Source organism: Cotesia typhae, unplaced genomic scaffold (assembly GCF_013202065.1).
Source record: "Cotesia typhae breed Kobodo isofemale line unplaced genomic scaffold, CoteBio_Ctyphae scaffold_121, whole genome shotgun sequence".
NCBI lineage: Eukaryota > Metazoa > Arthropoda > Insecta > Hymenoptera > Braconidae > Cotesia > Cotesia typhae.
In genome coordinates, this window is record NW_027423773.1 from 1336619 (window position 1) to 1349464 (window position 12846).

The 12846-nt window shown below is 31.5% G+C and overlaps 1 protein-coding gene across 1 annotated transcript in view; it reads right to left on the reverse strand.

Annotated features, from left to right (window-relative positions):
* Window positions 1–12399, reverse strand: part of Chm (lysine acetyltransferase chameau) — a 29831-nt gene extending 17432 nt beyond the window's left edge. The window contains exons 1-8 of the mRNA XM_074252745.1: window positions 12224–12399; window positions 11389–12109; window positions 10650–10910; window positions 10391–10561; window positions 9301–9583; window positions 8921–9218; window positions 8280–8524; window positions 6806–6992 (exon numbers count right to left, since the gene is read on the reverse strand). Of these exons, the coding sequence (XP_074108846.1) occupies window positions 6806–6992; window positions 8280–8524; window positions 8921–9218; window positions 9301–9583; window positions 10391–10561; window positions 10650–10910; window positions 11389–12109; window positions 12224–12241 (2184 nt within the window). The 5' untranslated portion in view covers window positions 12242–12399. The remainder of the gene's footprint in view (window positions 1–6805; window positions 6993–8279; window positions 8525–8920; window positions 9219–9300; window positions 9584–10390; window positions 10562–10649; window positions 10911–11388; window positions 12110–12223) is intronic.
* Window positions 12400–12846: the final 447 nt, after the last annotated feature.

Below are 12846 nucleotides of genomic sequence, written 5' to 3' on the forward strand. Positions count from 1 at the left end.
AAAATAATATTTAATTCATTTTTCAACCCAAAAATTATAATTTCATATTTGTATAAAATAATTCAAATAAAATTGAATTTATAAAAATCAAATCTATTTTTATCTACCTAAATTACACATTACTTTCTTAAATATTGACATTTTCAAAGATATAAGCTCATTCCGATGTTACACGCATCAAGAGTTTTCATTTGAGTACCCACATACATTTTCATATATTTTTCATATTTACATATATATAAATATATAAAATATATAAAAAATTCATGTGGGTACTCAAATGAAAGCTCTTGATGCATGTAACATCGGAATGAGTTTATATCTTTAAAAATATCATGAGTTGACAAAATACGGTGTCATTTCTTAATTATTGACATTTTTATAGATACAAGCTCATTTTCGTGCTACCCTCATCAAGACCTTTCATTTGAGTACCCACATGAATTTTTTATATATTTTATATATTTATATATATGTAAATATGAAAAATATATGAAAATGTATGTGGGTACTCAAATGAAAACTCTTGATGCGTGTAACATCGGAATGAGCTTATATCTTAAAAAATATCATTAGTTGACAAGATACGGTGTCATTTCTTAATTATTGACATTTTTATAAATATAAAAGCTCATTTTCGTGCTACTCTTATCAAGAGCTTTCATTTGAGTACCCACATGAATTTTTCCATAAGATACTACCAAAGTAAGTAATTTTCTTCCAGCAGTACTAAAACCCGCAATGATTTTTCTCATCTTGATATTGCTCTTCCACTCCACCAACCAAGAAAAAGCCCGTCCATTAACAGTGACCTTGACACGTAGATTTTGAATCCCAAACGTTAGAAGTACCCTCAGGGGATTAATCTCCGGTGTTGTTGGTATAAAAATATTGTCCAAGAAATTTAAATTTATTTTGGTAATTTCTCAGACTAAAATAAAAATTCCCATCAGCTCTTGTGTCCCGTAAATTCCGAATAATTGAATAAAATAAATATTGAGCTTAGTAAACGAAAGTAGCAAAAAGCACGGACAGGTTTATCTATCAATCTGTAATCTTGAAGTAAAATCTTGATGTGTGCAGTGTAATACATAAAATAAGAGTAATGCAGTATAATAGAATAGGGCGTTGTATTCGGTAGGATTTGGCAGTGTGAACAGGTCTGTCTGGCATCGATCGTACCCAGTCGTCGGTCGGGTTGGTTGTACGCAGCCAGGAGTTAGGGAAAGAGGGTTGGGGTTGAGAACTGGCTGGCATGGCGAGCCTACCCCAACCTCTCGCCGCTAGAGCACAACCGTATCGTATCGACGACCTAGACGACTATTTCTTTCTTTCTCTTTTACTCTATCCAGTTATCCTAGGATTGTACTCAGTACCAACACCGACGAAGCTGGCACTAGTACCCAGCACCCAGCCGACCATCCAACCAACCATGTACAATAAAGGATGGATAGATGGATGGATAGACGGATGGATCCAGCAAAACCCTCTTCTAGCTTTCTCTTGGTAGCCTCAATTCCGCCTTTCACCGTCTCGAGGGTTGGGAGACGTAGTAGTCTCTGTCTGAGGGTATTTTTTAAAAGAAATTGCCCGACCCTGATGTCTCTCACCCAGTCTCCGGTCTTTCTTTTTCAAATGTAGGCTCAGACTGCGAAGACCCAGACGGAGATCTAGAGTTAGAAATGTTTTCTTCCTCGCTAGATAGAGAAAGATTATGTGTCTTACTTGTCCTTGAGGATGAGGAGTCGCTTCCAACGGGACGTATAACGTAATACTGTATTTATTATTTCCAGGACGCTTTATGCCCTTCAGTTCTTGCTTCTTGCTTCTGGGTGCTTTTATGACAAAGGACCTGGCTTATAACTTTAATCACTGAGATGGTATTCATTTTTAAAACCTCCAGACGAGGAGCTGTTGGTTTCTGAGGTAATTTTATGGAGAAATTTCTTCGACAAGTGCTTTTAATTATTTAATTTTTTTTTATGTTTAATTACGCAGAAAAAAAAATTTAATAGAAAAATTGTTAAACTAAAAAATTTTACGATTCAATCATTTTTACAGTTTTTACAAATTTTACAGTTTACTCAGTTAAAAAATTTGCGTCATTGCGTCAAAAAATTTTGTGTTAAATATTTAACACTTTTTTGTGTAAATTTTTAACATTTATTGTGTTAAATTGACACAAAAAAGTGTAAAAAATTTTTCCTGTATACTTTTTTCCGTGTAAATAAAAAATTCGATAAAATAACAATATAAAAACAGAATGTAGGGGAGGGTGGGGCAAGACGGCCCACCTAAGCCAGTTTTTTTTTCTTGTGGCTTTCTACTATCAAGTGGATTTACTCTCGTCCAACTTTGACTCAATTCACCGAAATTTTTCGAAAGTTCCAAAAAAAAAAAAAATTTTTTTTTTTTGGGCAAGATGGACCCAAAAAAAAATTTTTTTTTTTGGGGCAAGATGGACCCAAAAAAAATTTTTTTTTGGGGGCAAGATGGGCCAATCTCCAAAATATTAGAAAAATAAATTTTTAGTCAATTTTTGAGGTGGACCATCTTGCCCCACCCTCCCCTATAATTTAAAAAATTTCTATTTCATTTGACAAAAGAAAAGGTGCGAAAAGTGTAGAGTGTCGGGGCTGGGATTGAAGTTATCCAGGGAAAAAGGCGGCGTTGACTACAATTTAAGCTACCCTCAATACGAAGAGTACCTTGGCTGACTACAGACATAAAATCTATCTATATACAGTAAAAATACCAATCCATTTAGTGTCAGTGTGGTGTATGTAGATAAAAATGAGAGAGAGAGAGAGAGAGAGAGAGAGAGAGAGAGAGAGAGAGAGAGAGAGAGAGAGAGAGAGAGAGAGAGAGAGAGAGAGAGAGAGAGAGAGAGAGAGAGAGAGAGAGAGAGAGAGAGAGAGAGAGAGAGAGAGAGATTGATTGATTGATTGATTAATGATTTATTCATGCCAAGGCACAGGCCAGATGGCAATATTAAATACAAAATATTTACATAAAATATAAAATATAGTAAAGTATGTATATGTAAGTATCTAATTAGAAATATATCAAAATAAAAATAATATAATAGATAAAAATAAAAATAATGTAATAGATTCAACAATAATTTTATATTAAAGCTTTAACTACTCAATTTTTAAAGTCTTATTAAAGTTTTTGATTGCCAGTTTTTGACTTCTAACTTAATTATCTAAATTTAGCAAATAATCAAACAATTTATTTTTAAACACTTCACTACTACTCGAGTTTACAATATCTTCAGATAGATCTTCCCATTAGCGGATAAGGGTTACCACTAACTAAAGTTAAAAACTGAGTTAAGTGACCAATAACACTATTTATGTTTAAACTGAGTATATTTAATGGTGGAGCTAAGTTATTAGGAGAATTATTTGTTGAATTATCTAAGCGTTAATCAAGTTTCATAAGATCAGATTCACAATTTATAACTAGTCTTTCAGAGTTCTCATCTTTCTTTGCAAAGATTTGCCCATTTCTCGCCCAAACAAACTTGTATTTAGCAGTTTTAGCCTTCTCCTTAGTTTTGAGTAAAAGTCGATGGGTTTCTGGCAGAAAAAATTCATTAACATAAATAGATCCCTTGAATGCATCATCGACTTGCGTAGGAAAAACCTTCTTTACCGGAAGATTGCCAGACTGACGCTTCTTATTGACAACAAAGTTACGAGCTTGGATCGACATCATTGAAATTATAAAAGAGTGAGAGGCAGGCCTAGTTTGATCTCGCACTTGCTTGTTTTTATTCTCAAATTTACGAGCATTTAAGATGCAGCCAGTTAGATTTGGCAAACTCAAATTCGTTAGGACGGCTGTACAGATATCATCTGGTGTTTGGTTATTCGCTATCGAATCGGGAATACCCGATATGACTAATTCGGCAGAGCTCTCTGGTACCTGAGAGGAAGAAGATGCAACAGGAGTTGAATTTCCAAGGAGTAACAATTTCTCAGTTACCGCAGCCATTTCATTTTTTGTTTGATCTCTAAGATTTTCAAGATCTGAACTGAGCTTGATGATTGATGCAGCGTTTGCCTTAATATTGGCAGTTAGCCTTTCCTGATTCGTAGCAATAGAGTCTTGGGACTGTTGAACTTCTAGTAACTTAGCATCTAGCTTTTCAAATCTTGCATTCGTTGAGACTTCCAGACTACAGAATCTCTCCATCATTGCTGTTAATTTTTGATCGAGAGACTTATCTGCCCAACCTACTGGTAACTGCGCCATTTTTGGAGATACAACAAGTGATACGAATGCTGAGTCAGAAGAGAGAGAGAGAGAGAGAGAGAGAGAGAGAGAGAGAGAGAGAGAGAGAGAGAGAGAGAGAGAGAGAGAGAGAGAGGAGGTGAGGAGGAAATAATAACGACCCCGACGTCGCAGTGCTGCAGAGAGGTTGACGACCTGACGCGCGGCGACGCCCTCTCTTCGTCCTTTGGCTGTAGGGACACCCAACCACTTCAATACCAGTACCAGCAGCACTACCATAACCATCCGCAGTACCCTACACTCTACACCCTAAACCCAGCACCCAGCACCCTATTCTATCCTTCAATGTTATATCCAGTACATCCTTTATCCTCAACCCTAGACTCGGAGAATCCAGAAGCCGCGCCGGCGTGAGAGCATACGGGCCAACGCAATCCAGTCATCGTTGTCCTTGTCTCTCGTTTACTCTTCAACTACATACTACATACTACATACTACTACCAATTGTACACACTCCACACTAAACTCTCCAAGCTACAGTACTAAATTCCAGCGGTACATAGTACCACTGGTGGATGCGTATATCCTGAACCCGGCCACCCTCAATGCTTGGCTCGACCGTCTAGCCAGGGTCGGGGTCGTTGAACGTCAATAAAGATTTTGATGCTGCTACTGCTGCTACGGCTATTGTACCATTTTTATTCTACGGATGCTGGCGGGCTGGCATTACTGTAACTGCTTCTAGTTAGTAGATTTCGTTAAAATCTAACTATCGCATTTTTTTTTTTTCCATAAAATTAATAGAAAAATTTGGCTAGATTTTAAATCAGCTCGTCATTTTGATTCAAACTGATAGAAAAGTTTTTAATAAATATTTATTAACACTTAATAAATTATTTATTAAATACAATTTATTAAATGTTAATAAATATTTATTTAAAATAAAAAGCAAAAATAGCAATTTTCTTTTGACACTTTATAACTTTAAAGCTGGAATAAATTATGATAATTAAATTCACTAAATAACACGTCGAAAATTTATTTATATAATTAAGAGACTAAGAAAAATTTTTTAACGGGTATATCTTACTCGTAAATTGGAAAGAAAAAAGTTCAGCAGCAGAAAGGCAGTAAATTATTTCAATCGCAAATTAAAATAAATAGCGATTCTGATTCTGATGGAGGTTAGTTATTATTATTACTATTTATTTTTATTTTTAAAGGAATTTTTATAGTTTAATTTGGTATCATCAGAAAGGTCTTGATAAGAATTAGTGCCTTTTTTCGTTTTATATATTTTTTAGTAGTCAATTTTTTATGTCAAGTTTATGGAGGAGTTTTTAATAGTTTGTTGGTTCTATAAATTTGTTCCGTCAGATTTGTCCATTAAATTATTTGTAATTGATCCTGTGATAGCAATATTATTTTTAAAATTTATTTAAAAAGTACCCAAATTACTAGTGTGATTATAAATATCAAAAAATCATTAAGCCAAAATTTTCTTATTTATAATCCGTAAATCTCGGCAGTCACACAGTGACTGCAGGTTGCTAGTCAATATTAAATTTGTTACATGATTTTCAATTTAAAAAAAAAATTAAATTAAATACTTACTGATTTAAAAAAAAAAAAATCATTGTTCTAAATTGATAATTATTCAAAAAATTCCCAATGATATAACAAAAAAAAAAAAAAAAAAAAAAATAGTGAAAATCAAATGATCAAAAGATGGAAAATAAAATTTTTTTCTTCAGACAGTTGTCTATTAAATTTTGTTGAGCTTGTTTGTTTCTAAACCCCAAAGAAGATTTACTGATTTAGTAAAAAGTTTCTCTGGTTTTTCGTCAATAAATAAAATCATACTCTGATTTGAAAGTCCGGAGAAAGAAATAATGAAATATTCCCATAGACAATAAATTGACAATTGAATAAAAAAAATAATAAAAATATAGCATCATCTAAAACTGGAGTATTTGAATATAAATGAATAATAGTGATCTCGATAATGCATAAATTGTCATGTGTGATTTTGATCTAGTGATCAAAAGGCGCATGCACCCGGGAAATATCAGCACCGGCAGCATCCACTTGCAGAGACACTAAAAAACCGCATAGCCACTCCCTGGAAATCTCGATTCGCCAATACGACATCGAGTATATATGTAGCTAGTAGATATCTCATGTATATCTGTATATACACAAGTACGAGTACATATGTATTTTTTATATTCAACGGCATGACGACAATGACGACAATGAAATGAGAGTAAACTTATATACAATGTAACAAATAACCACCGATAAATAAGCTTACAAAGTACAAAATCGATAGTGTAACTTTACGCTACCGGTTATATAATATATATAAATATATAAATATATAAATATATAAATATATATATATATATATATATATATATATATATATATATATATATATATACATACACACTGAACATGTAACAATATACGGTGCAGTGTATACTGGCTATTAATGATTTATTTAAGGTATTGAAAACGTATTTAGTTCTATGTTAGTACTGGTATTAATAACTGTACTTACTTTGCTGAAATATCCAACAGTGTGACAGCCCTCTGTGTCGTTGATTGTCATTACATAAAATAAAAACGGCTCGACGTCATAGTAGAGGGTTTTATGGTCCAGAAAAAACTTTGCCAGTAGACACAGATTTTGACAATATTGTTTGTAGCGCTTGCCGTCTACTTCCCAAACTCCTATTTTGTCTTTTCTGTAAGAAATATTAATTATTTAAATATTATTCAAAGTACTCGTTAATTAATTATTTTTTATTATAATTCTCTAATATTTGGATACATTTTTCAAATTTTTTGTGAATAAAAGCCGAAATCCGAAAGAGATTGATTTTTGGAGAAATTTGAAAAAAAAAAAAAAATAAAAAAAAAATCAAATTTCTTGAAAAATTAATCTCTTCAATTGGAAAAATAAAGATTTTTGAGAAAAAAAAATTTTTTTCATTGAAAAAATAAATAAAAATCTAAAAATTGCTCATAATGGTGATTTTTACAAAAACAAAGAATTTTAAGCTTCGGAGCACTATGAAAAAAAAAATCGTAGAGCTTTGAATTTTTCAGGGATTTTAGGGGACACTTGGAGGTTGAAAAATTACCGACGATATCCTTTGTTCATCCATTTTATCCAAAGTTATACCAAGTTATCCAAATATCCTTAATTGTAAGAATTTTTGTCGTTTTTTCAGTTAAAGTTTTCAATTAAAAAAAAAATTTTTTTGACAAAAGCTATTCACGGTATCTTGTAGAGAATTTTGTATAATTTTCAAAACCGTCCTTCGATTTTCTATACGATCATTATTTCCAGAGTTATTAATTGTCAAAGTGAAAAAGTACTTTTTTGCTTTGACTGACGATAACTCCGCGGCAAATCATCGTACAGGCTTTTTGATTACGTCAAATTGAAGGGCATTAAATTTTCTAAAAAAACTTTTCAGCGAAACAATGGAAAAAAATTTTTTGAAACCCGTAGAATTTTTTTAAGACGAGAAAAAATTTGGAAAATTTTTTTTTTTGTAGTTTTCTTAGGATTTCTCCAGACCCGAACATGATAAAAAATATTCATAGTCATATCTGAAAACTAGACACTTGGAGCTACAATTTGCTTTTTTTTTTTTGCTGTACGATCATTTTCCTCAAAGTTACAGCTCGTTGAAAATCACCCAAAAATTTCGAATTTTTTTTATATCAGTTGATATAAATTTAAATATTATTTAAATAATAATAATTTAGTCTAAAGTTACAAAAAATGTAACTGCTAAATAGTAATATCTAAAATTTATTGTAAATTGTAAATTATCTCCAAAGATATTTGAATACTTTTTCCTATAAAATAAAAAAAAAAAGTCAAAGTAATAAAACTTGAAAGTTAGATTACTAATAAAATTTAAAAACGGCTATTTCTGTAAATTTATAATCGTTGTCTTAAAATTTTAATGCCTTGAATAACAACTACCATAAATTAAATTTCCAAGAAAATGCATTACCTGTAAACTTCATGTCCCGGTGGATGTCTCCACACACATTTTTCTCTGTGTCTCCTCAACACTTGTTTACTTTTAGCGTAACGCAAACAATATTCACACAAATAAAGCTTTGGTGCTCGGGTAAATTCTTCAGGATACGGACTTTGGTACCAAACTTCCATTTCCCATTTGCCCATTTCCACACACTTAGTGCCACCATTACTTTTTCCTTCCACATCGTAGTCAAGGTCCTTGAGTTCTTTTTCCTATTTACACAAAAATTTACAGAAATTAAAAATTACAATAAAAAAATAAATGAATAAAATTTCGATTTTTTTAAAATAATAATTTTTTTTAAATTGCACTGTACTTTCTTAAATATTGACGTTTTTAAAGATATAAACTCATTCCGATGTAGCACTCATCAAGGGCTTTCATTTGAGTACCCACATGAATTTTTTATATATTTTTCATATATACATATATATAATATATATAAATATATGAAAAATTGATGTGGGTACTCAAATGAAAGGTCTTAATTAGGGTAACTTCAGAATGAGCTTATATCTTTAAAAATGTCAGTAGTTGAAAAAATACAATGTCATTTTTTAACTAATGACATTTTGTAAATAGTTCTCAAGATAAAATAAATAACTTACAATTTTTTCACTGGCCAGAGCTTGCGCCTCCATGAAAAGTTTTAAATCATAGTCATAAGTAAGACCGGCTAAGCGTGGCTCACGATCTTTTTCGATACTCAATCGGCCACTAACTTTGTCACCATCATTGGAAACAATATCAGTCGGCCGTTTTGATTTGTTGCGTAATTCTTTAACTTTAAGCTGGTAATTACGTTGCTCAGTAGTCTGGTGAACGCCTTTGGGTGATTTTTTTCCAATATTCACCAGAGCTTTTTTACGTTCTTCTTCTCGTTTTTTCCGCTCTTTATAAAATTCTCTGTAATTTAATTTAAAATTGCAATAAAATATTCCAATAGGTAATTAACAAATTAAAGAGAGTAAAATAAAATAAAACTTACACACAGGCTTGCGGTGTGGTGTTGTGATACAAAGGACAAGCTTCTAATGTAAAATGAGTATCAAATTTTCCAGAAAGATGCCCTTTGGAGTCACATGACGCCGCTAAAGGACACTCATGTTCCTTGACACTGCGAGATCGTGATATTGAATTTGAACCACCTCGTCCACTTGTACTACTACCTCCGCTAGCAGATCCTTGGTTTACCCTTGATAAGGTTGAAGATTGTCTTGCAGGTGCCCGTTTTACTGGAGATTTACTGAGGCTTCTCTTTATTTCAACACCTAAAAAATTATTAATTTTAGTAATAATAAAATTAATAAATTTAAAAAATAGTATTTCTATCAAAAGATCAATTGTCTCAATTTATTATCTATGGGAATATTTCATTATTTTTTTCTCCGGACTTTTAAATCAGAGTATGATTTTATTTACTGACGAAAAACCAGAGAAACTTTTTACTAAATCAGTAAATCTTCTTTGGGGTTTATAAATAATAAACAAGCTCAATAAAATTTAATAGACAACTGTCTGAAGAAAAAAATTTTATTTTCCATCTTTTGATCATTTGATTTTCACTATTTTTTTTTTTTTTTGTTATATCATTGGGAATTTTTTGAATAATTATCAATTTAGAACAATGATTTTTTTTTTTTAAATCAGTAAGTATTTAATTTAATTTTTTTTTTTTAATTGAAAATCATGTAACAAATTTAATATTGACTAGCAACCTGCAGTCACTGTGTGACTGCCGAGATTTACGGATTATGAATAAGAAAATTTTGGCTTAATGATTTTTTGATATTTATAATCACACTAGTAATTTGGGTACTTTTTAAATAAATTTTAAAAATAATATTGCTATCACAGGATCAATTACAAATAATTTAATGGACAAATCTGACGGAACAAATTTATAGAACCAACAAACTATTAAAAACTCCTCCATAAACTTGACATAAAAATTGACTACTAAAAATATATAAAACGAAAAAAGGCACTAATTCTTATCAAGACCTTTCTGATGATACCAAATTAAACTATAAAAATTCCTTTAAAAATAAAAATAAATAATAATAATAATAACTAACCCCCATCAGAATCAGAATCGCTATTTATTTTAATTTGCGATTGAAATAATTTGCTGCCTTTCCGCTGCTGAACTTTTTTCTTTCCTTTAGGTGAAGTAGTTGATGAAGTGCGCCCAACAGGCTCATCATCGTCCTTTTCACTATCTGAAGCATCGTCTTCACTTTTTATTACTGTAGTAATTAAAACAAATAAGTAAGTGAGTGCCCGAGTTAATGAATAAAAAAAAATTTTTTTTTTCTTTCTTTCAAGAGGTCTTACCAGGTCGCTTTGATGTCTTTTGAGGTTTCACAGCAGCAATAACTGCTGACGGTCGCTTGGAAGCAATGCTTGTATTTGTTGCTGAGCTCGATGAATGTGGTTCTTTCTTTTTAACAGGAGGTGCTGGGCTCGGAGCACTGTCAGATGAATCTGAATCTGACGAACTTCCAGATGAACCAGAAGACTCGGAATTACCAGATCCACCAGAACTTTTTGAACTTGCTGAACTTTCTGACTTTGGCTGGTGTCTTGCTACTAAATCTTTTAAAATTAAAACACTTATTTAATTTTATTTTAGGAATTAAATAATAAAAAAAAAAAAAAAAAAAAAAAAAAAAACTATCATTAGTTTACAAAATAGCAATGTCAGTTTTTAATTATTAACATTTTTAAAGATTTAAACTCATCCCGATGTTACACTCATTAAGAGCTTTAATTTGATTACCCACATGGCATTTTTCATATATTTTATATATATGGTATTTGTGAAATATATAAATATATAAAATATATGAAAAATTGATGTGGGTACTCAAATGAAAGGTCTCGATGAGTATAACATCAAGATAAGCTTATATCTTTAAAAATGTCAATAGTTTACTAGATACAAGGTCATTTCACAATTATGTATCTAGAAATAGAGTAGCAGTACCCTCAAACTTGATCTATAAATTAATTCATAAAATTCTATAAAGATCTTTGCAACCCTGCTGACAGAAAAATAAAACAAACAACTTACTGGGTCTATTGACAGGCGGCCTTGGTTTACTTTCCGTGTTAACTTTAGGCTTAGGTGGTGGTTTAGCCCTAGCAAAATTGTTCCCAGTTTTAACATTGGTCTTAGCAGGAGGACTGTCACTCTCACTGCTATTTTCCGGACTGAATATACTCTTCTTCTTGTCCTTCTTTTGCCCAGTATCAGCACTCTTGTTCCCTTTATCATTCCCTTTAGACGCGCCAGGATTATTGCTCCCGCTACCAGCAGTGGCCTTTTGCTTGCAACTGAGTAATTTAGCAGCTAGAGCAGAATTTTTACTTTGTACCGTTTTAGCCGGCTGCTTCTGGGCTTTAATGACCGGAGCAACAGTCGCAGTTGCTTTAGGCTTCGCCGGTGGCTTTCTCTTCACCAGAGCTTTTGACTTAGCCGGCGACTCCTCGGATTCTGACGAATAAATAGCACGGGCTGATGATTTCTGGGGAGTCTTTTCCTTGTCCTTGTTTTTATTATCCGTCGAGGGTGCTTCAGTCTTGCCTTTGACATGTCGGTTGTTGCTGGAGCCAGAAGCAGCTGCTGTCGCTGACTTTTTCTTGTTTTTATTCTCTGAATCTGATACTTTTTGGCTACGCGATGAGCTGCTGGAATTTTCCGAGTCTGATGAACTCGATTCACTACCAGAGCTTGACGAGCTGCTTGATGACGATCCAGAGCTGCTGGATGACGTCGACTCTGAACTTGTCGTCTATTTAATTATTAGAAAAAAAAAAAATAAAATATTTTTTTTTATTTATTAGAATAAAAAATAAAAAATGAAATAATAAATATAAACATAACCTAATTTGTAATTATTATTTACCTTGCGTCTAGGTGTCATTTTTCTTGTTACTTTTAAATGAAAAAATTTAAAAATACATTTTATATAATATATACATTTAATTCACTTTAACTTCATTTTTATAAATCCTATAAAATTATTTATATTATTTTTAATTGTGTATTGTAAACATAACAATTGTTGATATTTGTTTAGTATTTGACTTTCACTCGTGAGAACTAGATATTTAGCTAGATAGAAAAAAACAATCACTATGTTGGTACAAAATGTCGATACTTATTACTGAGGGCGCTGTTGGCGCCAAAGTTCACAATTTTAAATTTTAAATAATTCTGAAGTTAGCCGTCAGCTGTTAATTTTAAAAATTTTAATAACAAATTAATTACAATAAAAAAATTCTTCTAAAAATTTTCACTTGTAATTTTTATTAATTTTTTACATGTGGATTTTTTTCTAATTACTTTTAAATATTTTTTCACGGGTAAATTAATTGAAAAAATATTTTTTTTTTTTTAACTGCACTTGTAATTTTTTTTAATACTGAAATCAGCTGACAACTGTCAAAATTTATTATTTAATAAAATTTTTTTGTAATAATTTTATTTATCAAAGTTAGCCAACTTTTTGAATTTTTTGATTTTATT